This window comes from Oreochromis aureus, linkage group 2 (assembly GCF_013358895.1).
Source record: "Oreochromis aureus strain Israel breed Guangdong linkage group 2, ZZ_aureus, whole genome shotgun sequence".
In the NCBI taxonomy this organism is placed as follows: domain Eukaryota; kingdom Metazoa; phylum Chordata; class Actinopteri; order Cichliformes; family Cichlidae; genus Oreochromis; species Oreochromis aureus.
In genome coordinates this window covers 36367621-36392414 of record NC_052943.1, presented here as the reverse complement: position 1 = coordinate 36392414, position 24794 = coordinate 36367621, and the positions used below count along the sequence as shown (strand labels likewise).

The 24794-nt window shown below is 44.0% G+C and overlaps 1 protein-coding gene across 2 annotated transcripts; it reads left to right on the top strand.

Moving 5' to 3' along the window:
* The first annotated feature begins 9927 nt into the window (after window positions 1-9927).
* On the top strand, window positions 9928-19351 carry pcdh18b (protocadherin 18b). Of its 2 annotated transcripts, none has more exons than XM_039622310.1 (4): window positions 9928-12667; window positions 13052-13107; window positions 13410-13579; window positions 17909-19351. In XM_039622310.1, the coding sequence occupies exons 1-4, from the start codon at window positions 10151-10153 to the stop codon at window positions 18865-18867; spliced, it is 3702 nt and encodes a 1233-aa protein (XP_039478244.1). In that variant the 5' UTR covers window positions 9928-10150; the 3' UTR covers window positions 18868-19351. The 2 variants fall into 2 exon arrangements, with proteins under 2 accessions (XP_039478244.1, XP_039478241.1); XM_039622307.1 differs by having other exon boundaries at window positions 13019-13107.
* The last annotated feature ends 5443 nt before the right edge of the window (window positions 19352-24794 follow it).

The window sequence follows — 24794 nt, the reverse complement described above, 5'->3', positions numbered from 1 at the left end:
ACACTCATTAAAACAGCAACCTACAGGTATGTTAGCGCACTCATCCCGACTGTCCGAGGGAGGGGCGGGTCACATATTGAAACAGACGCAAGGCAGCCCAGGCGGGAAATTTTGCTTTTGCGTCTCATTTTATTTCTCTATCTGATAAGAAAACAATTCAATCAGATAGCTATTTATTGTGAATGAAATACAGTTACATTTTCAAGCACTTTTAAGCACCACATCTGAAATTCAAGCACTTTTCAAACCTTGAAAAGATGACATTAGAATTCAAGCATTTTCAAGGATTTCAAGCACCCGTACGAACCCTGTATACTCTTCACTTCAGCTTGACCAAAACAAACAGCCAGGTCAACCGTCCCATGTTTTGTGGCTTGCTTCGCCGCTCTGTCTGCCATTTCATTCCCCAGTATTCCATAATGCGCTGGAATCCATAGAAACACAACTGTAAGACCCATCATGTCTATTCTGAATAGTGTTTGCAGAATTTATGCTAGAATATCTACTCTTGCATCTGAGTGACTACACTGTAAACTAAGCAATGATGCTCTTGAGTCTGAACAATTGATAGCTTTTAATGGCCTCATATCTTCCACTCACTGAATCGCCAACAGAATTGCAAGCAGTTCTCCAGTGAATACTGACAGTCTATCAGTGATCCTTTTTTCTATTTTAACCATGAACTCCGGGACCACAACTGCTACACCAATGTGACTGGCTGAATCCTTAGATGCATCTGTATATAACTGAACATAACCATAAAACTGGTCAATGTAAGCCTGCACAGTATAGGAGTTTAAAATAAATGCCCCATCCTTAGTCTTCTTATCCAGTAGAGTGAAATCAACTATGGCTTCAGGAAGTATCCAGGGAGATATTGCTGGCAACGAAACTCTTTGACAAACGTCCAACTGATCCAGTTTAAATTCACTTGCTCTTCCACCCACAATCCACCCAAAGCTCTTTGATTTCCGCCTTTCTTTCTCCCAGCAAGGGTTGAGAACTGCTCGTGTTGGGTGATCCTGTCCATGGCCTCGAAGATTTGCCCAGTAATTAAGTACAAGTTGTGTTCTTCTCAGTCCTAGAGGCATCTCCCCCATCTCCACCTGCAAAGCTGCAGTAGGAGTTGTTTTAAAAGCACCTGTACAAAGTCTTAGCACCTGATGTTGAATAACGTCTAACTTAACTAGAGTTGTGTCTGCAGCCGAACAGTTTGCTACACACCTGTAATCTAACACAGATCTGACCAACCCCACGTATATGGCTCTCAAGGACTTCCTGTCTGCTCCCCACTCCCTCCCAACCAAACACCTCAATATATTCAATACTTTTTTGCATTTATCAACCATTTTCTGAATATGAACCCCCCATGTCAGCCTTTCATCCAACCACATTCCCAGAAACTTAAATTGCCTAACTCTTTCTAACTATAAACCATGCAACTTTAGCTTAACTTCCTCACTAACCCTTTTCCTTGTAAAGAACATTGTCTTGGTCTTATCCACTGAAAATTTAAAACCCCACTTATACGACCACTCTTCAACTTTCCCAATTGCTCCCTGCAGTTTCCTCACAATAAAGTCGACATTTTTCCCTCTCTTCCATATTGCCCCATCATCAGCAAAAAGCGAACACCCCAATCCACCCTCTATGCCATCAAACACATCATTTATCATTAAAGAAAATAACAAAGGGCTCACTATGCTCCCTTGAGGTGTACCGTTTTCTACCAAAAACCTTTCAGAATAAACCTTCCCAATCCTCACTTGAATTTGTCTTCCCTGTAAAAAATTCATAGTCCACCTGTACATCCTCCCCCTAATACCCAATTTACAGAGTTTAATTAGTAGGCCTTCCCTCCACATCATATCATAGGCTTTTTCAATATCAAAAAACACAGCAACTACACTTTCTTTGTTTATTTGGGCTTTTCTAACTTCATGCTCCAAACACAACACTGGATCCATGGTAGACCTCCCTCTCCTAAACCCACTTTGATGCTTAGAGAGAAAGCCTCTAGTTTCTAAATAGTACGTTAATCTTTCATTTATCATATGCTCCATTACTTTACAAACATGCGAGGTCAAAGCTATGGGTCTAAAATTTTCTGGATTGCAACGCAGACTTTCTAAAACGATGACGTATTTTAGTCATGTGATGCAGTCATGTGACCAAATAAACAAAGACAGCGGAGTGCATTATACAGCGGTTGTTTTGATTGCTCTCAATTTTGACAGCCCTAAAAAAGATGAATATCAGTTTGTACATGCTCCAGATAGCTTTTCTTCAGATTCTTTAATTCTCACTCGCTTTTGCGCATGCACAGGACTGGAACGTAAGCGTTTTCATCTGTTTCAATGTGGACGCACAACTCTGTGAAAACGACTGAAAACGCTAGTGTGGACGCGGCGCGTTTTCAGATGAAAATGCCGTTTTCAAATCTACCCGGGCTAGTGTGGGCGTAGCCTAAGACTGCATGAAGACTGAAACCCAGTGGCTTACACATATTCAGCCACATGAGCAATGAACTGAGCTCATTTTGTGCATAAAAAATTTACACCAATCAAATGTGTGGTCATTTCAATCATATATATTTCACCTCTGTAATATTCTAGATATGTATAATTGAGCGATTTGTATATATTTATGCTGTTTCTTAAATTTTAAACTCTGTAACATATTGTATTATTTAAATAGTTTGTTACTGTTACTGTCTGTTACTGTCTTGGAGCAACTGTAACCCAAATAATTCCCATTAGGGATTAATAAAGTATTCTGATTCTGATTTTGAGGCATTCCACTCAGGCCCATCGTCTGGGTGGGGCTCCATTTGAATCTATGCAGTCCACGTTTCTTTATTAAGCATTATGTCAGAACAGTAAAAGGCCAAAGCCAAGCTGGCAACACAAAACAAGCACACTATTGTCTACAACATCAGTGTATAGGCTCAGAGAAAGGAGCACCTTTGTCCTAGTCTGAGGTTGTGCTGCTGGTATTCATGTGAAAACACACACAGCACTGCGAGCTCCTGGTCCGTGAGTCTAAAGTTTCTAATCAGTGTCCAGCTCTTTGTTCCAGCAGACTCTGATGAAGAAGATGTCAAATGAAAGCACCTAGTTTGTGACTTGCACAGCTGACCACACACTCTGTCATCCTTTATATGGGTCATTCACAGTCACAACTCAATTCAATTCAATTCAATTTTATTTATATAGCGCCAAATCACAACAAAAGTCGCCTCAAGGTGCTTTATATTGTACAGTAGATAGCACAATAATAAATACAGAGAAAAACCCAACAATCATATGACCCCCTATGAGCAAGCACTTTGGCGACAGTGGGAAGGAAAAACTCCCTTTTAACAGGAAGAAACCTCCGGCAGAACCAGGCTCAGGGAGGGGCGGGGCCATCTGCTGCGACCGGTTGGGGTGAAAGAAGGAAAACAGGATGAAAGACATGTTGTGGAAGAGAGACAGAGATTAATAACAGATATGATTCGATGCAGAGAGGTCTGTTAGCACATAGTGAGTGAGAAAGGTGACTGGAAGGAAAAACTCAATGCATCATGGGAATCCCCGCAGCCTCACGTCTATTGCAGCATAACTAAGGGAGGATTCAGGGTCACCTGGTCCAGCCCTAACTATATGCTTTAGCAAAAGGAAAGTTTTAAGCCTAATCTTGAAAGTAGAGATAGTGTCTGTCTCCCGAATCCAAACTGGAAGTTGGTTCCACAGAAGAGGGGCCTGAAAACTGAAGGCTCTGCCTCCCATTCTACTTTTAAATACTCTAGGAACAACAAGTAGGCCTGCAGTGCAAGAGCGAAGTGCTCTAATAGGGTGATATGGTACTACAAGGTCATTAAGATAAGATGGGGCCTGATTATTTAAGACCTTGTATGTGAGGAGCAGGATTTTGAATTCAATTCTGGATTTAACAGGAAGCCAATGAAGGAAGCCAAAACAGGAGAAATATGCTCTCTTTCTAGTCCCTGTCAGTACCCTTGCTGCAGCATTTTGGATTAGCTGAAGGCTTTTCAGCGAGTTTTAGGACATCCTGATAATAAAGAATTACAGTAGTCCAGCCTGGAAGTAATAAATGCATGAACTAGTTTTTCAGCATCACTCTGAGACAGGATATTTCTAATTTTAGAGATGTTGCGCAAATGGAAGAAAGCAGTCTTACATATTTGTTTAATATGTGCGTTGAAGGATATGTCCTGGTCAAAAATGACTCCAAGGTTCCTCACAGCATTACTGGAGGCCAAGGTAATGCCATCCAGAGTAAGAATCTGCTTAGATACCATATTTCTAAGATTTTCAGGGCCGAGTACAATAACCTCAGTTTGATCTGAATTAAGAAGCAGAAAGTTAGCGGCCATCCAGGTCTTTATGTCTTTAAGACATTCCTGCAGTTTAACTAATTGGTCTGTGATACCTGGCTTCATGGATAGATAGAGCTGCGTGTCATCTGCATAGCAGTGAAAATTTATGCTATGTCTTCTAATGATGCTGCCTAAGGGAAGCATGTATAATGTAAATAGAAGTGGTCCTAGCACTGAACCCTGTGGAACTCCATAATTGACCTTAGTGTGTGAAGAGGACTCTCCATTTACATGCACAAATTGGAGTCTATTAGATAGATATGATACAAACCACTGCAGCACAGTACCTGTAATACCTACAGCATGTTCTAATCGCTCTAATAGGATATTATGGTCGACAGTATCAAACGCTGCACGAGGTCTAGCAGGACAAGCACAGAGATGAGTCCACTGTCAGAGGCCATAAGAAGATCATTTGTAACCTTCACTAAAGCTGTTTCTGTGCTGTGATGAGCTCTGAAACCTGACTGAAACTCTTCAAATAAGCCATTCCTCTGCAGATGATCTGTTAGCTGTTTGACAACTACTCTTTCAAGGATTTTTGATATGAAAGGAAGGTTGGAGATTGGCCTATAATTAGCTAAGACAGCTGGGTCTAGAGATGGCTTTTTAAGTAAAGGTTTAACTACAGCCACCTTGAAGGCCTGTGGTACATAGCTGATTATTAGAGATAGGTTGATCATATTTAAGATTGAAGCATTAATTAATGGCAGGACTTCTTTGAGCAGTTTTGTAGGAATGGGGTCTAAAAGACACGTTGATGGTTTGGAGGAATTAATTATTGAAGTTAACTCAGAAAGATCAATTGGAGAAAAAGAGTCTAACTTAACATTGATGGTACTAAAAGTAGCTGTAGATAATGTTACATCTGTGGGAGGATTATTGGTAATTTTTCTCTAATGATAAAAATTTTATTTGTGAAGAAGTTCATGAAGTCATTACTAGTTAACATTAAAGGGATTGTTGGCTCAGTAGAGCTCTGACTGTTTGTCAGCCTGGCTACAGTGCTGAAGAGAAACCTGGGGTTGTTCTTATTTTCTTCAATCAGTGATGAATAGTAAGATGTTCTGGCTTTATGGAGGGCTTTCTTATAAAGCAGCAAACTATTTCTCCAGGCTAAATGATGATCCTCTAAATTTGTGACACGCCATTTCCTCTCCAGCTTACGAGTTATCTGCTTTAGGCTACGTGTTTGAGAATTATACCACGGAGTCAGGGACTTTGGATTTGAGGCCTTAGTTTTCACAGGAGCTACAGTATCCAGAGTCGTATGCGTAGTGAGGAGGTAAAATTATTAACAAGATAATCGACCTCTGTTGGAGTAGCGTTCAGATAGCTGCTCTGCTCTATGTTGGTACAGGGCATTGAAGATGATAACAGTGGGTGGATTATATTCTTAAACTTAGTTACAGCACTTTCGGAAAGACATCTACTTTGATAAAGTCTACTCTCCACTGCTGTGTAATCAATTATTGTAAATGTAAATGTTATCAGGAAATGATCAGACAGCAGAGGGTTTTCAGGAAACACTGTTAAATGTTCAGTTTCTGTGCCATATGTTAAAACAAGATCTAGAGTGTGATTAAAGTGGTGGGTGGGTTCTTTTACATTTTGAGAGAAGCCAATTGAGTCTAATAACAGATTAAATGCGATGTTGAGGCTGTCATTTTTAGCATCTACATGGATGTTAAAATCACCCACAATAATGATTTTATCTGAGCTGAGCACTAAATCAGATAAAAAGTCTGAGAAATCAGAGAGAAACTCTGTGTAAGGCCCAGGTGGGCTAAAATGGCTTTGCTCTTGGGGTTAGGAGGTCATGACAGAGTTTAAACAGTGATCCCTAGGTCAGCCGGTCCCTGAATAAGCCTCTTAAAATGTCAAACCAACCAACTGTTTAAGCATCTGTTTGCTGTGCAACAAGGAAGCGATCAGTGCATGATATACACAGGAAATGACTGACTGCTGCAGAGCTAGACGATGCAGGCTGAGGACACAGCAAAAGAGTCAAACTTGTAAGTTTTCATCAGAGAAGAATTTGTGCAGCAGAGTGAAAATCCCAGGATGGAGAGACATAGCTGTGCACACGCAGCACTGAGTTTTCACTCTCAGTTTCTTTCCACTGTTAAAGTAAAGGAGGGAATCTCTTCTGTGCATTAAACATGGAAGACAACCTGCACGCCATTAGCTCAGCGTCTTCACGCAGCTGCTCCCTTCTTCAATCATGAAGCCTGCCTCTGTTCAAAATGCAGTCAGATATGAGGTTTGGTGAACATCAGATATTCACCTAAAGTAAGAGAATAACATTATAGTCTGAACAATGTGTAGACCAAAACCATCAACATATGCGCCAATGAGTCAACTGAGGAACTGGAAGGCTGCACAGAACTGACTGACTGGGATGTGTTTTTCAGAAACAGTCATTCTGAACACAGATTCTTTCTACCTGATAGTTTCTAATGATTCTCTTATCCCGTCTAAGCAGGTTCGGTTGGACCCAAATAATACACCTTGGGTCAAAAAAGACTTGAAGTTTTTCCTAAATAAGTTTAAGGACTTCAGACAGAAAGCAAAGCTGAACAAAATCCAACTTGAGAACAAAGTGGAGAGAAAAGTTTACAGCAGGGAATGGAAGGAAGGCCTGGCCTGGGCTCAGCACCATGATGGGTGGGAACCTGAGCACAGTCAAATGAAATACTTTGAAATACTCAAAGTGTCCTAGAATGAGATTTATGGATTTCTCCTCTGCTTTAAACAGCGTGAACATAAACATTTTGCTTAACTGCTTAACTGCACAAAGTGCTGAGGTCAGATCTGATCTGTAAGCACTGCATGTGCACCTGCAACACGAAAACATCATGTTCTCTTTGGGAAACTGGAACTGGTACAGTACTGCTACCAAGTACTCGGAGTACTTTATGTGTGTCTTCTGAAACCTGATGAGTCACTGCTGTCAGTGTGTGCTGAAACTGTCTGCACATACATGAGGCTTTGTGTGCAGTTCTGATGAAGTTCTGTGAAGACGTGTTGTGATGTGTGCTCTGACGCGTGCATCTAGATGGACCATCCTGTGTTTCAGACACTGTGGGATTTTCTGCAAAGCTCGGCTCAGCTGCCTCTAGCTCTGCAAAGTCGTAGGTGATGGTCCCGGTGCTGTGCACTGCTGTGTCAGACACAAGCATCTGTGCTTGCTGGTGTTGAGTTTGCAGGCAACTTCCTGTCATTAGGTTAGTCTTCAGCGCTCACACTTTGGAGAGCACTGGAAGTGGTGATCAGCTGACTTGCAGGCAGGATCCTTCCTAGCCCCCCTCTCCTCCAGCCCAAATCCATTCCTTCTCACACGAGCTGACAGCATGGTAATGAAACAGTGGCAGATGCTCGCGTGCCCTGACAATGCTCCCGACGCATGCCGAGACCCCCAAACACCCCCACATGGGAGCGATGCTGAATGTCTGCACAGAGCAGTGTAAATGACCGGGACTGGCTGTTCCCGACACGACGGCTGTTCTGGGGCAGATTATCCGAGCGTGTCGCTGATCTTCATTCCATCAAGTGTTATTCCAACTTTCTTCATGTCTAAATTGGGGGGAAATCCAGACAGCTGAATAGAAGCAGAGGAAGCCCAAGTATCACCCCACGTCTCCCAGCTTCCACCCTTAACCCCCCTGCACCACTCATTCTATGGGAATGAGTGGGGGTGGGCTTGCTCCACCTGCTCTGCAGCCTTTGTCATGGGGATCTCCTGCTTCATTTCAATGACAAAGGTGCTGCACCCTCTTTTCACTCATGTTATGGTCCCTGAGGGCAAAGTCTCTGCATCCACCCCATCACACAGCCTGCTGCACATGAGCTGCCCAGGACCATCCAGCAGCCCCCCCAACCCCCGTCTATATTATATTATATTATATTATATTATATTATATTATATTATATTATATTATATTATATTATATTATATTATATTATAAAGATGACTGAACCTGTTCATCATATTTGAATATATAAGTGCAGCACAGTTTCTTGGTTGAGGCTTGGTTGAAAGTTTCTTGGTTGAAATGGAACCACGGTGCTTGTTGCACTGAGTGTTCTGCATCTGAACCTGGAACTAAACACAGTTCAGGCCGTCGATGCAGTCTCAGCAGCTCACAGCATTGCTGCATGAAAACTAAATTAGTGCTTAGAGCTTCTAAGATGTGTCTGTTGACGATCAGCATCTGCAAACCGACTGCTATATGGGTGTTGGGTCGGTCAGTGTGTGTGTGTGTGTGTGTGTGTGTGTGAGCCGGTGTCCATGTGTTTGCTCAGAGACAGATGGCAGTGCAGAGCCTGTTCCCACGGGTCGCACACAGGAATGTCAGATTGCGATGAAGTCCGTCACAGATCCAGCCTCAGACAGACTGCCCTGTTAATGTGGCTCCGGTGCACAGAAGTGTGAGCAGCTCATTACTGTGTGAATAATCAAATGGACCAAATCTGTACTGTGGGCTTTGTGACACTGTGGGATGTGGAGGTGTTTCTGTGGTGTCAGCTCAGAACCCATAGACTCACTTATCTTGGTGTTTTCCTTCACTCACACAGCAGCCATGACGTCAAGATAAAGTCCATGTAGCAGACCACTGCCCGTCATTACTGAGCTCTGATAATAATCTGGCACCATCATAGCTGGGAATGCTTTGCTCTCAAATGGTCTGAGCTCAGCTCGTTGTCACCAGCCACTCTGAATGGATGCTAATTGTAGGCTGGGCTCAGGATGGAGATCAGGGGAGCCGCAGATTCTGCCTCCACTGAACTCTGCAGCAACAAGAGGAGGTGGGGCTTTGTCAAGGGACACCTGTGGGGTCAGCTGGGGGGGTCAGCACACTTTCAGTGTTTGTGAGAATGCATTATGAAAAGATTAGACACACGCACTGAGAGAAGAAGGAGGACTGTTGTGTTCAGACAAACACTTTAGTGGTCAGTCAGAAGCTACAGAGGCTAATGTGCATCCATGATACTTTGTAACTCATCAGTGTAGGACTCTCTCTCTCTCACACACACACACACACACACACACACACACACACACACACACGGTGCATTGTAAGGACAGATTGCCCTGTCTGCGTGTTGTAACACAGCCGTGATAGACACACCGGGTCTAACTACTCGGTATGTTGGCTGGCTCGTTGTTGTCCTCAAAGCCATAAGTTGGTTTGTAGCCGCACAAAAGAGGTGGCAATACAAGCGCGACCGTCAGTGTGAGGCTGTGTTCGCGGAGGCTGAGCCGAATGGATCGCGCTCCGGCCCATTGTTGTGACACACTTCTGTGCTGGGGGGAGTGGGACCCCCCTGCACCCCTGTTGCTTAAAGGAGGCCATTCTGATTTAGGAGGAGGGAGGAGGTGGGAGAGGAGTGTTTGTGTGGAAAAGAGACGGGGCGGGCGCAGACAGGGGCGCGAGAAGAAAGACGAGCGCGCGCGCACACATTGACTTTTCTCTCTCTCTCTCTCTCTCTCAGTCTAACAGAGTGGGCGGGAGCTTCCTCAGCCGCACACACACAGACACACACACACTCAGAGCATATGTGGAAGTGTGACAGAGCGGTCTGCGAGGAGAGAGGCGCAGTTTGTGTGTGTTCGTCTCCCACGAAACGACTTTCTTTATTTCTTCCTCTCTCTCTTTGTGTCTTGTGCAGTTTTCGCAGGACGAACATGTCGCACTAAGGACACGCGTGTTCTCCCGTCCGTGATCTCCCCTCTGTGGAAGTCATCCCTCGGTGTGAGCGCAGAAGATGGGGGCAAAGAGGAGCCAAAGAAAAGCGACCGTTTGGTCCTCGGCTCCACTCCAGCTCGCGCTGCTGTACGCGCTGCTGCTGCTCGCGCTCGTGCACGGCGCCAGCGGGAAGACTCTGAAATACAAAGTTTACGAGGAGCAGAAAGTGGGCACAGTCATCGCGCGGCTGAAGGAGGACGTGTCCGCGGTTCTGCCAAAGTTACCCAGCTCCCTGAGCTTTCGCTTCCGCGTGATGCAGCTGGGCAGCACGCCGCTGCTGGCCGTGCGCGAGGACGACGGACAGATCAGCATCGGCACCAGGATCGACCGCGAGAAGCTCTGCGAGAAAAACTCCAACTGCTCCATTGAATTCGACGTGGTCACGCTGCCCACGGAGTACCTGCAGCTGTTCCACGTGGAAGTGGAAGTGCTGGACATCAATGACAACTCCCCGCACTTTGCTCGCGCCATCGTCCCCATTGAGATCTCCGAGAGCGCGTCAGTGGGGACGCGCATCCCGCTGGACGGCGCTGTGGATGCGGACGTAGGGGAGAACTCTCTGCATACCTACTCCCTCACAGCCAACAACTTTTTTAAGATCGACGTGAGGACCCGGACAGACGGGGCCAAGTACGCAGAGCTGGTGGTGATGAGAGAACTGGACCGGGAGGTGCAGGCCAGTTACCAGCTGCAGCTAACGGCCTCGGATAACGGGGTGCCCCCCAAATCTGGCTCCACTCTGCTCAAGATCAGTATTTCGGATTCCAACGACAACAGCCCGGCCTTTGACGAACAGGTTTATGCCATCAATTTGCTAGAAAATTCTCCCCTTGGGACTCTGATTATTGATTTAAACGCCACGGATCCTGACGAGGGCACTAATGGGAAAATAGTTTACTCTTTCAGCAGTCATGTCTCACCAAAGATCCTGGAGACCTTTAAGATCCACCCTGAAAACGGCCACATTACTCTGATTAAAAAGGTGGACTATGAAACCAGTGCTTCCTATGAGCTGGATGTTCAGGCTCAGGACTTGGGCCCCAATTCCATTCCTGGACTTTGCAAAATCGTGGTCAAAGTTGTGGATGTCAACGACAATAAACCAGAGATAAACATTAACCTGATGACGCCTGGCAAAGAGGAGGTGGCCTACATTTCAGAGGGGGCCCCCGTGGACACGTTCATAGCTCTGGTGCGTGTTGATGACATTGATGGAGGGCTCAACGGCGAGGTGGTGTGCAGGCTGCACGGTCATGGCCACTTCAGGCTCCAGAAGACCCACGAGAAGAACTACATGATTCTCACTAACGTCTCACTGGACCGTGAGAAGAGGTCAGAGTACAGTTTGACGGTCATAGCTGAGGACAGAGGCTCCCCCAGCCTCTCCACCATCAAACACTTTACCGTCCAGGTTCTGGATGAAAATGACAATCCTCCGTGTTTTGAGAAGACCCGCTACGAGGTCTTTAAGTCGGAGAACAACTCTCCTGGAGCCTACCTGATGACAGTGGTGGCCTCAGATCCAGATCTGGGCACCAACGGTCAGGTCACTTACACCATCGTAGACACGCTGGTCCAAGACAGCCCCATTTCCACCTACGTCACCATCGACCCCTCTAACGGTGCCATCTATGCACTGCGCAGCTTCGACCATGAGGATGTCAGCCGGATCGCCTTCACTGTTCAGGCACGTGATGGGGGAAACCCTGCGCAGTCGGCCAATGCCTCCATCCTGCTGACTGTTTTGGATGAAAATGACAACCCGCCCATCATTCACTCCCCCTCACTCCGGAATCATACCGCTGAGCTCCCCGTGTGGAAGTATGCATCCCCGGGTCAGCTGATCACCACCTTTAAAGTCACAGACCGTGATGCTGGTGCCAACGGAGAGGTGAGCTGTGCCATCATCGGTGGCAATGAGGATGGGCTGTTTGTGATGAATGCCCGACGCTGTGAGCTCAGAACCAATGCCAGCCTGGAGCAGGCTCCGCGGGACATAATGGAGATCAGGGTGGAAGTGCAGGACAGAGGCATCAGCGCGCTGTCCACAGGAGCCCTCCTCAGGCTCTCTGTGCAGGAGAACATGGACATTCTCCCCTCTCTGTATCCTACCGGCTCCACCCAGGCCTCACTGGATCTCTCCCTCATTGTCATCATTTCTCTGGGTGCAGTCTGTGCTCTGCTGCTCATCGTGATGCTGATGTTTGTGACGGCCCGCTGCAGCCGTGAGAAGAAAGACCCCAGACACAACTACAACTGTCGCGTGGCGGAGAACAGCTACCAGAACCACCCTAAGAAGCCCGCCAGGCAAATCCACAAGGCAGACATCACCCTGGTCCCGACCGTCAATGGAACTTTACCTGTGCGTGCACACCCGCGCTCCCCCTCCCCCTCCCCTACACCTGAGAGAGGCACGCTGGGGAGCAGGCAGAGCCATCATAGCCGCCAGTCACTGAACAGCCTGGTCACCATCTCCTCCAATCATGTGCAAGAGAACTTTGCTCTGGAGCTGGCCCACGCCACTCCTCCTGTAGAGGTGAGAGGTTTACTCATTTTCTTTAAATGTCCATGGGATTGATGTAACCCTGATTTACATGTACTACTCTTTTCATTGAAGTATTTATACATATAGTACTTTTTCATTTGAAGCCGTGCACGTGATTTGTCATGTACCGGGGTTACCTCCCGTGTTCTGTTCAGCTGTATGTGTCATGTTTTTGTTGACCATCACAAAGTCATGCACTCCCTCAGCCCCCCCCCCCCACAATGCCCCCCCAAACATTGTCTTGTGGCCTTGCTTGTTGACTCCATTCATTTTCCCCTCTTCATTTTCCCTTTTATTTTGTCTTTTTTTCCTTTCTTTTTGTTTTTTTTCTTGGCTTTGTAGCAAGTCTCACAGCTTCTGTCCATGCTTCATCAGGGCCAGTACCAGCCACGGCCAAGCTTCAGAGGCAACAAATACACCAGAAGCTACAGGTAACACATGCGTGAACGATGCTTTGTGTGCTGGCACACCTAAGCACACATGAGGAAGAGCCCTCTGAGCTCCTCCTCATGTCACAGTGCAACATTTCCACTGTTCTCAGCTCTGTTCTGGTCCAGTCGATTTTGGAGTTAAACTATATGCTCAATAACTTCACATCTGCATAATTTTATGTTAAAACCCTTCTGCAGAGCACTCTCAGTGAACCTTATTATTCATCAGTGTGGTGTCTTCATAAGTGTGCTAAGATTATTGGCTGTGATTCATGTATCAAATCTGCTTCTGGCTTTTGCAGATATGCCCTGAATGAGATGGATAAGTTCAGTCTGAAGGACAGCGGACGGGGAGACAGTGAGGCTGGGGACAGCGACTACGAGCCCGGCAGGGAGTCCCCCATGGACAGGCTCCTCGGTGAGGGCTTTACTGAGATATATGCCCCTGATGGCCAGCACAGAGCACATGCAGGTACATCACACCGCACTGCCCTCGGTAGACATGAAGCCAAGCTTCAGTCTTTATTTTGCTCAGCTTTTATCCACCACTCTGATATTGTTCTTATAATAATTATACGTAGAATTGCTAAGAACTGTATCCATTAAACATGTAGATTCTTGGTTTGCTGAGCTAACAGCTACAATGATATTTATATTTTTGGTGATTTATCAGGTAATAGTGACAAGTGTCTGTGTTCCTGGAGGTTCACGCCAACAGCTCTAAACACAAACACTTTCAGCTTCTTTTCATATGAGATGATAAAATGTAGCAAATTATGACAGCTGGCAGTCTGTGGCCTGAATGTTTGGTAGATTTATTTATTCAAATGAATCAATACATCAAAATTCATTAGAACATATGAGTCATCAATCACTCATGTTTACGTGGGTCACAAAGTCTTTGAACGTGGCTCAAACTGGGCAACACCAGAGCTGTTTAACCTTTGCTCAGCAACCCCACCTAGAGGTCATCTGACTGTGCCACACCCTCAATTCATTCTCTATACCACCGATACTAATTACATACCATGTACTACACTACTGTGTTCTTCTAAGTATATGTTAAAAGGACCAAAGAGCAGCTGTAATGAGTACATAAATCATTCTGCTGCTCAAAAGAATGAAGGGAAGACTTTCTTAGACCAGCCCTCGATGGTTGATGCTTTCTGATTCCACTGACCACCGCCTAATTTCTCTCAACAAATCACAGAATCTTTACTTGAAAATTTAATTAGCCAAGACCTGATTTGTGATTTAATTGCTCATTTTCTTTCCTTTTAGGTCGTGTAGGTATTAACCCTATTAAAGAGGTTTTCAAGTCAATTTTAAAAGAGCACTTCAGTTTCTCAGACGTCACTGTAGTCATTAGTAGTCATGGTGTTGTCTGTGGACCACAGTGTGTACAGCTGAGAGGAACTGCCTGATGATTAAACAGACAGAGCTTCATATGAAAAAGTGTGGAGCACATCGTCTTTGTCCGAGTCTCCTTTAACCTCAAGTTAAACTTTACTGTGCTGGGTTGCATATTATGGGATTTTTGACTTTGCCCCCATTCTTTAGAGTGCAGTCAGGTCCTTTAGATCATCCTTAAAAGCTAAAATAAATTTTCCACTTTACCAAGACATGAGTCTGTTTGTGGGATGATGGGAATACTGTGGCCTATAAACAGCTGCAATAGGGCCGGGATCCTCACTGATTTCTATCACTGATTCACTTTAGGCTCAGACAGTCAGAGATATTGTAATTCTGATCATTTATCAGTACATGTCCATATCTTTATATCTGTAAAAACAAAGCTGAGACTTCATCAGAGGTGTGATCATCACAGCAGATGCCTTTGTGTCAAAGTAACTGAGGATAAAACATGAAGCAGATTTTCTGTCCTGGCTTTTTATAGCAGATAACCTTAAAAATATTCTGTCCATTAAAAACTGAAGAAAACCATGAATCAGCATGTGAACATGACCTGATGCTGCTGAAGTGAAGCAGAGCAAAGTTACAGAGGTTTGATTACAGACACAGCTGAGCAGTCATATGTAAAAGTTTACATTTCTTCAGTTTGAACAGCAGAAATGAGGCTTTCATGTCAGAGGTCATTTTGGAAAAAGAAAAAACAAAAAACTGAAACTAAAAAAATAAGCTGCACATGTATTGACTTTGGAGGACTGTGAGTGACACTGTCATGAAGTTGTTGAGCCTCTGCCGCCTGCTGTCATGTTGCTGGGCGGTCCCTCCTCTCTACAGCTGAGTTAATGAGGAAGAATGAGCACTTTTTAGTGACCCTACTGACTGTGAAGTGTTCTGTCTGCTGGTATCACATGTGTGACAGGTTTGCATGCTAGTTGAGCAGCGTACACTCAGTCACATGCTGTAAAACTTTCAGTGTGTCTTGGCTAACATCATACAGGCTGCAAGCTTCTGCAGCATCTTTTATCACGCCATCCCTCTTCTCCCAGAGCTGCTGCTTCTTCCCGGCCAGCTTCCCACACAGCCATCACTTAATACCACATTTGAGCTACATCCCAATTAAAGTCGATTCAGACGGGCAGACAATCTCATCACTAACGCCTCCTCCTTCCCTCCCACCCCTTCTTTACAGCTTTGTAGAGGAGCTCCGCTCGTTTGGCGCTCTGCTTTTTCCCACCTTCAAACCTTCATTTCCAGCCATCCAAACCAAAGCTCTTATGTTGCTCTGATGAAACAGAGGCATTTAATTGCCACGAGGCGCAGAGTTGCTATGGAATCGACTCAGAGTTGTGCTCATGATTAAACCCTGAAGAGCACAGTTACATCTCTAGGCTCACCTTTCTCCTTATGGATGCTTAGGCCACCTCCCACTCCCAGTCCACTGCAGCATAAAGTCAGCTCTCTGTTATTATGACTCAGTGTGGAAGCCTTAACCCCGCCCCCTTGGATGTAACACAAAGCTTTGTTTCTTGCTTGTCTAGATGGAGAAGACTGCAATAAATGATGCCAAAGACAGGTTCTCTGTTATTCACAGCTGTAGTACAGAGCCATTAGTAAAGCAGTATTTGCACATTTTACACAATATTCACATTTATTTAACACTTGTACTGTCTTTAAGCTCTTGTACATGAGTAGCCCTGCTGGCTTACTTCTAATAGACCTCTGTGTAGTGCTGCTGATCAGCGGCGTTCCTGTGGAAATGAAGGCCACAGGATGGTTTATGTTACAGATCTAACAGATTATTCAGGGATGTGTTTAAGCCCTGATTACATCTTTATATTTAACATGAATACTGAGTAAACAGTGTCATCACATACAGGCAGGGAGACCTATTCAGGCTCCTGTAACAGTAATAGATTACTCCTCCGGGTTTAGATATCAGCCTGGGAACGTTCCTCAGGGGCCGATGACTGGAACTTTGTCAGATTTTGGAAAGTAGATGATAGAGACGTCATCAGGGCTATTTGTGGGGGTGGGGAGGGGGTCTTAAATACTTAGGAAATGGTGTTTTTAAGTGCAGTGTTTTTAAAGCTTGACTGGATGTCTCCTTACTCTGACTCTTCTTCTTTGGTCTGTGCCTGTAAATCGTAGCCGTCACTCTGATCACCGACGTTCACTGATTGTGCGTCCTCCTCTCAGCAGGAATAGAAGCTGAATTGGTTTACTGATCAAATCCAGTCTCTGAAGTAAACACACAGTGAACCATGTTGTCCTCAGTCCTGAACAAAGTAGTCGGTTCTCTTTTCTGAAAAGTAAATCCCAGTAAGTCAGCGAGGCTCTCAGTTAACCTCCCAGGACCTGGTGTCCACATATGTGGACATCACATTTTAGGTTGTCTAGACCAAAATACTAAATTTTGCTCTACAAGGGCCTGATATCCACTTAAAACGAGATGATACTGCCATGGTTCTATTGAAATTTAAAACGAATGTCCTCATATGTGGATCTTATTTTTGTCAAAAACAAAAATCAGGTAAAAAATAAAAATGACCTACTTCTTTATTTTTACATTCATCAGGTCCCAATCAAAATTAAAAATGCATGGCATGAAAGAGTTTGGGTCTGAGGAGGTTAATGTTTGTTTGACGTGGATTTTTGTTCCTTTTCTGTTTTCACACACCAGTCGCTCAGGTTAAATCTTTGATTTTTAGCCTTTCATCAGCGAGGTAGCCAATCTGCCTCTGCCCCCGCACTGTTTTCATCCTTCCACTGCACCCAAATGCACTTTTCAGCTGCTCTAAGATGTATTATAAATATTCCTTTCATGTTAATGAGGGGATAATGAAGTCCCTCAACAGCGCCACTGAAAAGCACCGCAGTCCTTTAATGAAGGCTTTAAGTTGGCATATTTGATTTGTCTAATTTATTCTTCAGGGATTTTCTATTTGAAGATTTAATATTGAAAAGAGTGACTTGAAAGGGAAAAATGCAGGGCTTTTAGAGGAGGAGTTATTTTGAATGGGTAATAGGCATTGATCGGCCTGGCTGAATCGTCTCTCTGTGGTGAAGTCGTAGGACGATAGACGGCAGAGCTCCTGCAGAGAGCCTCTCAGACTAATTAGGGCAGATTTCCAGAGACAGCCAAGCACAAAAAGAAAGAAACACGAGTTCTGTGGAGAACCTTTTCACCTGGTTATTCAGTAACTGTAAGTGTACTGAGTGTACTATAAGGATTGAACCAAACCTATGTTCTGTGAGTTTTACTTTCCTGTTTAGGTTTTTGTAAAAGGTTCATCTTTAAATGACTCAAAACACAAGCAGGTTTAGTTTTGTATAGAGTGACCATATGGCTGCAGCTCACTCGTGATTACTCATGCTTCTGTCTTCTCTGCAGCCATGAGGCTTTGCACGGACGAGTGCCGCGTTCTGGGTCACTCCGATCAGTGTTGGATGCCACCCCTGGCCTCCCCAGCCTCGTCCTCCTCTGACTACCGCAGCAACCTCTACATCCCCGGGGAAGAAGCCCGCCAAGACAGTGACATCTCTCAAGAAAAGACCCCGCAGCCCTGCACTGATACCGGCTGCGCCCGGAACCAGAGCTTCTCCACCTTCGGCAAGGACCTCGGTGGGGAGGATGGTGAAGACGATGGGGGAGAAGGTGCCGGCAGCAACGAGGCCACAGACGAAGACCTGTGTGGGACCACGTCTTTGCTTTCAGAGATGAGCAGCGTGTTTCAGAGGTTAATACCCCAGGGCCTGGACTCTTACGTCCAGGTCAGTGAAAACCAGAAGGGGACTAGCCTGAGTGGGATGGGTGTACCGATGACTGGATCTTTAGATCGCAGGAGGGGTCATTTGCCCGGCAAACCCAGCCCCTCTGTACACCAACAGGGAGTGGCAGCCTGGGCCGCTAACACCCACTTCCAGAACCCAGGTAGCAGCATAGGCCCATCTGGCCACCACCAGGGCGGTAGCTACCACACGCTGAAACCAAGCACCAAGCTCAGCTCACAGAGCAGCAGCCACAAGGGCTCACAGGCGCCCAAAAACAGCCCCCAGAACAGCGGCCATGCTCCCAAGCCCCACAGCAGCCCTCTGCTTACGGCGCTGGTCAGCCCCACGCTGGTGCAGCCTCCCCCAGCCCCGGTGCCAGTGTCGGCGCCGCTCCCTGGGCCTTCCTCCAAGTGGCTGCCAGCCATGGAGGAGATCCCAGAGAACTACGAGGAGGACGATTTTGACTCGGTGCTCAGTCACCTTCAGGGCAAACGCAGCGATAGCCGGCATGAATTGGTGGACGCCAGTGAATTGGTGGCTGAGATCAACAAACTCTTACAGGATGTTCGGCAGAGCTAGACTTCTTGTTTATTCCCCGCCCCCTCCGTGCCGAGTGAAAGTGAGGGCATGTTGGTGGCAAAAAAGACCGAAAAGGAAATAACAAAGACAAAAAACAAGACCTGCAAGTGTCGTTAAAGTTGCATTTCAGTTTTAATAATTGTGTTTTGTGAATGCTAAATATCCCAAAAAAGGTACACAATGTGACTGTATTTATCTTTGTATTTTGAAAATACATTTGTATACTTATATTTATAAAAATGTATATAATTGTAATCAGAAGTCTATTTTTATATTTTAAATGCATGTTGAGTACACGTTGAATCAAGACTTTGACATGCGATTGACATTCGACATATTTAAATGGCTCTTTTGTATTGTGATTATTTTTTATTTGTCACTATAATATGTATTCATTAATATAATACTGAGTTAATAGACACTTGTGTTTGTGGATTATTGGTGCAGGCGAATGATAAACAAATAAAATAATGCACAAACCTGACTGAGGTGTCTGGTTCACATTTTCTGTTGCACAGTAGGAATTTTTAGAGCTCTGCTTTCTTCCCAGGAAGATGAGGATGAACGGAAATGGAATGGCTTCAGTCAACTGGATCAACCATCAAACATGCTGATAGAAAACACTGAAATCTATTTTACTGTCATTCCTTTCAATATGAGACGTATTTTAGACTAGATTTGATTTGCTGTAAACGTCCTTTTGCCAGGATTATTTATCAGTGCAGATGAAGACCCCGGGTGTTCTCCAAACAACCCTTGTACACTTGCAGACAACATATTTATTTTCATTTACATGACAACAGTCTTTGATAATGACAATACATTATCAAAGATCACATTATATTTAATACTGAATATATAACCGTTAACTAAATTTTGACATACAGTTATATTTGTATATTAGTATATAGAGTACTGTTCAATAATTTAATTTTACCTTGTGTTCTATTGGAAATAGACTTCTGTGGGGTCCATTTGGATGCTGAGGTCATGTGAGTTGTGTCAAACATTTAGCTGTATTACCACCATCTGCTTGGCTCGCTGCGGGTGCAAGACTTTGTACACACCACACGTTAGCTACAGCTATAATTCACCCTCCAAATTCTATTTGCAATCCATTCTTCTTCCATTCTTTTACAAAACAATGCTGACCCATCAATCGAATGGCAGTAGAAATCAGCACACTTAATTGTTTAAATGAATACATTTTTTCTTATATATGTACAGTCATGTCAAGGTGCTTTATACTGTAAACATCCTACAATATTAGAGCGACACTTCAGCAATCAAACAACAAGTACTTGGCAACAGAGGGAAGGAAAAACTCCCTGAGCAGAACCAGACTCTGGGAGGTGGAGAACATCTCACCCTGGTTGGGGGTGAGGGGAGGAAGAAAGGACAAAGACATGCTGTGGAAGAGAGAGGCAGAGATTATTAATAACTCATGATTAAATGCAAAGAGGTCAGTTAACACATAGTGAGTAAAGAAGAAACATTTGTATGTTGTAACAAATGTGTGCTATGTCTTCTAATGATGCTGCCTAAGGGAAGCATGTATAATGTAAACAGAATTGGTCCTAGCACCGAACCCTGTGGAACTCCATAATTGACCTTAGTGTGTGAAGAGGACTCTCCATTTACATGTACAAATTGGAGTCTATTAGATAGATATGATACAAACCACTGCAGCGCAGTACCTGTAATACCTACAGCATGTTCTAATCGCTCTAATAGGATATTATGGTCAACAGCATCGAACGCAGCACTGAGGTCTAGCAGGACAAGCACAGAGATGAGTCCACTGTCAGAGGCCATAAGAAGATCATTTGTAACCTTCACTAAAGCTGTTTCTGTGCTGTGATGAGCTCTGAAACCTGACTGAAACTCTTCAAATAAGCCATTCCTCTGCAGATGATCTGTTAGCTAATTATAGTAAAGAGTAGCTGTAAAGCAGCTAAGACCGCTGGGTCTAGAGATGGCTTTTTAAGTAACGGTTTAACTGCAGTTTAAAAGGGATACTGACATTTTGTCACCCTGGTGCTGACGAGAAACTAGGGTTGTTGTTTCATCTGTCCATGCTTTCTGAGTTATAGAATATATTTTCATGGGAGCCAAGTGTCTCATATTATGCATATAGAAGTTGAAACATTATTAATTATTCAAAAACAAGTGAATTTTGGATGTTTCCTTTGATATTTGAGTTAGATATTTTGGTTTGTTTAATGTTCTTTGATCTCAATAAAAATTAATACACTTGTCTGATGAGCCAGCTAGTTGTGCTCTGTATGCTAGGTTGGTTATTTTGAGTTTGTTTCACGTGTCCAGTTCATAACTTCAGTTTATAGGCAGCAGATTTGTTGGCAGACTTCAGAACTAACTCATTTTTACTCTTCCTCATTCAGCTTTTGTGTAACCTTTACTTGTCTGAGTAAAACCAAGCAGACCTCTACTTTTCTCTTAATTCTTGCCCATATCTCTGAACTATAGCACTCCACTCCTTCCCCAAGTTTTTGTGTTTTAACGATTTTCTTAAAAAATGTTGTGTTAATTAAGCTAACAGCCAGTCTTCATGAAGACACAGCATCAGAAACGCTGGTATGTATGAAATGAGCTGTAATCCTAAAGCAGGGAAGAGTCCCACGTCTGCAGTGGAGCATCGTCAAATACCAGCAGAACAAATGCACACACAGCAGTGCATTATCATTTTATTAGTATGGATTATGTAGTATTTCAGGTACTAGTTAGCAATCATTTTTGCTCAAATGGCATCAACATAAGCAGATAATCAATGAAAGAATGAGCTTCAGTCTTAGTTATTAGAAAAACCATACACAACATGTCAGCACAGTGACACAGCACACTATCAGTACAACACTGACAAACTAACAAACACAAACAACACAGAACTGTGGAAATTAGACAGATTAGTAAACACATAAATAAATGATCAAATAGTTTAGATAATAAGTTCAATTTTAACATTTTTAATTTTGTCTTCTCAAATATAAGGGATTTATGCCATCCCTTGCTTTATACATCTATAACAGTCATTTTGGTGACAGCCACTTGTTAATTAGTAATTTGGCTAATTCACTTTAAAAATAATTAGCTGCATTTCTATCATTCTAAAGGCTCTGAACACAGAGAATACATTGAAAATGGATTTCATGAAGGGTAAAGCCACCTGCTCTCCTCAGTTACTGATCATAACATCAGGAAACATCGCTTTTTATTATTCATATTAGAAGCATTTCTGCAAACAAAATGTCTGGAAGCATATAGGATTAATTTAGTCAGAGCTCAGAGAAACAGAGAAGCCCAGCAGTCTCAGAGCCACTCGAGTTCACAACAAAAAGAGACCGAGCTTAGATGTGGTGGCAGGCAGAAATGTGCTGGAGAGGCACGTGGAACTAGGTGTTGCTAAAACCCCCAAATGGTTGAATTTTCAGGGGGGGTAGATTAGAGACACCTCCCTCCCCTCTGCCTTGACAACTAGACAATGGGTGACACCTAGAGGTTCACCGTGTGCACTGTAGGCCGATGACTCCAGCTCTTACCACATTACTGCGGCTACCCACAGCAGTAATGAGCCCTGACATGGAAGGCAACCACACAGAGCCCCCTGGAGGAGAAATGGCCACACTGCAGCTTTTACAGCATGTATCTGTAAGGAAAACCAGGTTGCAGCCCAACACAGCATCAGAACATAAAAAAGGAAAACATTATATATGATTAGTAAGGAGGCCATAAATCAGCAAACGTTGATTCAAACTACAAACAACCTCAACCCACCTATGTTTCATTGTGTTTGCTGACAAATGACTGCAAGAAGGGTCCAATAAGAAGGTCGTGTCTTTAAAGCCAGCAGTTAGCTGAAGCCTTCCTGTACACAGTGTGCATGTTCTCCCTCTGAGTTCTCTTTGAGTACTGCAGCTACCTGTGTGAATGCATATCTGCCTCTCTGTGTTAGCCTTGCAATAGCACGACAGCCCGTTGTTGGACCCTGCTGTGCCCTGCCTCTCACCCTATGACTGCTGGATAGGCTCCAAGAAAGACAATAACAACACTATCAGTCATGGATTGACCTCCCTGGAGCCCAGACCTCAGCATTATTGAAGCGGCGTGGAATCACCCGGACAGAGAAGAGAAAAAAAGCAGAAACATCTAACAAAGAGCTTTAAATGTCCTTTTAGAAGCCTGTAAAAAGAATTGACAGAAGATTGGAGTTAGGAGTTCAGACTGTGCAGGACAACAAAGCTGCTCACACCAAATATTCACTTTCAGACTCTTTATAATATATAAGGAAACTAAAAAAAGAATGATACTAGCTGTGTTTCTGTGCATGTTTACATATTTCAGTAAATCGTGGACCGATTTGTTATAGCAGCATATAAAAGATATGGGCAGGCTCAAACCTTTTACATAGTACTATATATATATATATTATCACACGAGCATTAGATGAAGAACTACCCAGCCCAGGGTCGTCTCCCTCTTCCACACTCACAAGAGTGCAAAGATGTCTGGCACATTAAAAGCAGCTCTTAAGTGAGAGCTCATTCTAACACTCAACATAAGCTCCTCTTCTTTGAGGACAGTGAATGTGGTTTTCTCTTGGGGCTCCTCTTTCCTCTCCACACTCCAAACAAGCAAAGGCATTTTAGTAATTCTACATTCTGCACAGTTGTGGGGGTGGCTGTAGAGCATGTGATCTACTAATCACAAGGTGGGTATTCATGGGCAAGATGCTAACTCCTAGTTGCTCTTCGATGCATCTATCAGAGTATGAATGTATATGAATGTTAGCTACAAAGCACAGGAAAAGCTTAGAAATGCTTGTATAAATGGATGCGAATGGGTGAATGATGCAAGTTGTGTAAAGCACTTTGAGCGCTCAGTAGAAAAGCGCTTTATAAGAACCAGTCCATTTACCATTTCAGTCCTCAGTAACAGGGAAAGTGATCTTACATACTACTCCTTATAATAATATTACCCATTTGTTATCAGGGGCAATGGTTTATATTTCTACAGTTCAAAATGCAAGCAGACACTCGAGTGTGGTACAAAGACAGAGGGGAAAGGACTCTGAAAATACAATCACAGAAAAAGTCCATACACAGAAACAACAAGAGAGCAAAACAGAAACTCAGACTTATTAACTAACAGTTCCAGACTGAAAACAGCAACAGTTACTGTTACAGTGACTAACTACAAACACTGCCATCCATCCATCCATCCATCCCTCCATCCCTCCATCCCTCCATCCATCCAATACTTGGATGTTCTTTGGTGTTACTGACTGCCTCAAACAAACTCTAAATGCTGTGTTTCTAATTAAATCATGAGGTCATTAAACTGCTTGTTCCCTGAAAATAGGAGCTGTTTGTAAAAATGATTGTAAATCCTAAAATGTTAATGCTTTACCTGAAGGTAAAGGTAAAAGTCTGCACTCCAATCTCACACCGATTGTTTGGTTTAAACCCACTGGAAAGATTTGTCAGTATCCGAAACCATACCTATTGATTGAGTTGAAGAAAAAAGGCAGGTTATAGAAAAGCCTGTAGCAGCCAGCATGAGTCGCGCACGGTGCAAGGACGAGCACCACAGAGGAGGACGCCAGCTCTGCTGTCTGCCCCGATGCTGTCTGCAGTGTTAGCAGTGGATAAAGACACGGTGCGGTTATTTGTCAATGAAAAAACAGCTTGTTCCACTGACGGGTCGACTTAGTGTGTGATGTATGCCCTTTAAGCAAACCTGTTGATCAGAACCTAAACACCACAGAATGGCTGACAGTGAGAATGAACTTCAGCCTTGTTGTCAGTGATGAGGGGAATCAGGATGTTCAGTTTACTCACCATACTGATCCATTTTTTAAACTTTAACTTTCCTACTCACAACAGGTTTGTCTCTTACTTTTGTCCTCAGTT

Excerpts from the sequence above, each read along its gene's own strand:
- pcdh18b (XM_039622307.1), top strand. The coding sequence starts at position 10,151 with ATGGGGGCAAAGAGGAGCCAAAGAAAAGCGACCGTTTGGTCCTCGGCT. Across the intron at positions 12,668-13,018 it reads ACGCCACTCCTCCTGTAGAG|CAAGTCTCACAGCTTCTGTC; the intron begins GTGAGAGGTTTA and ends TTGGCTTTGTAG. Across the intron at positions 13,108-13,409 it reads AAATACACCAGAAGCTACAG|ATATGCCCTGAATGAGATGG; the intron begins GTAACACATGCG and ends TGGCTTTTGCAG.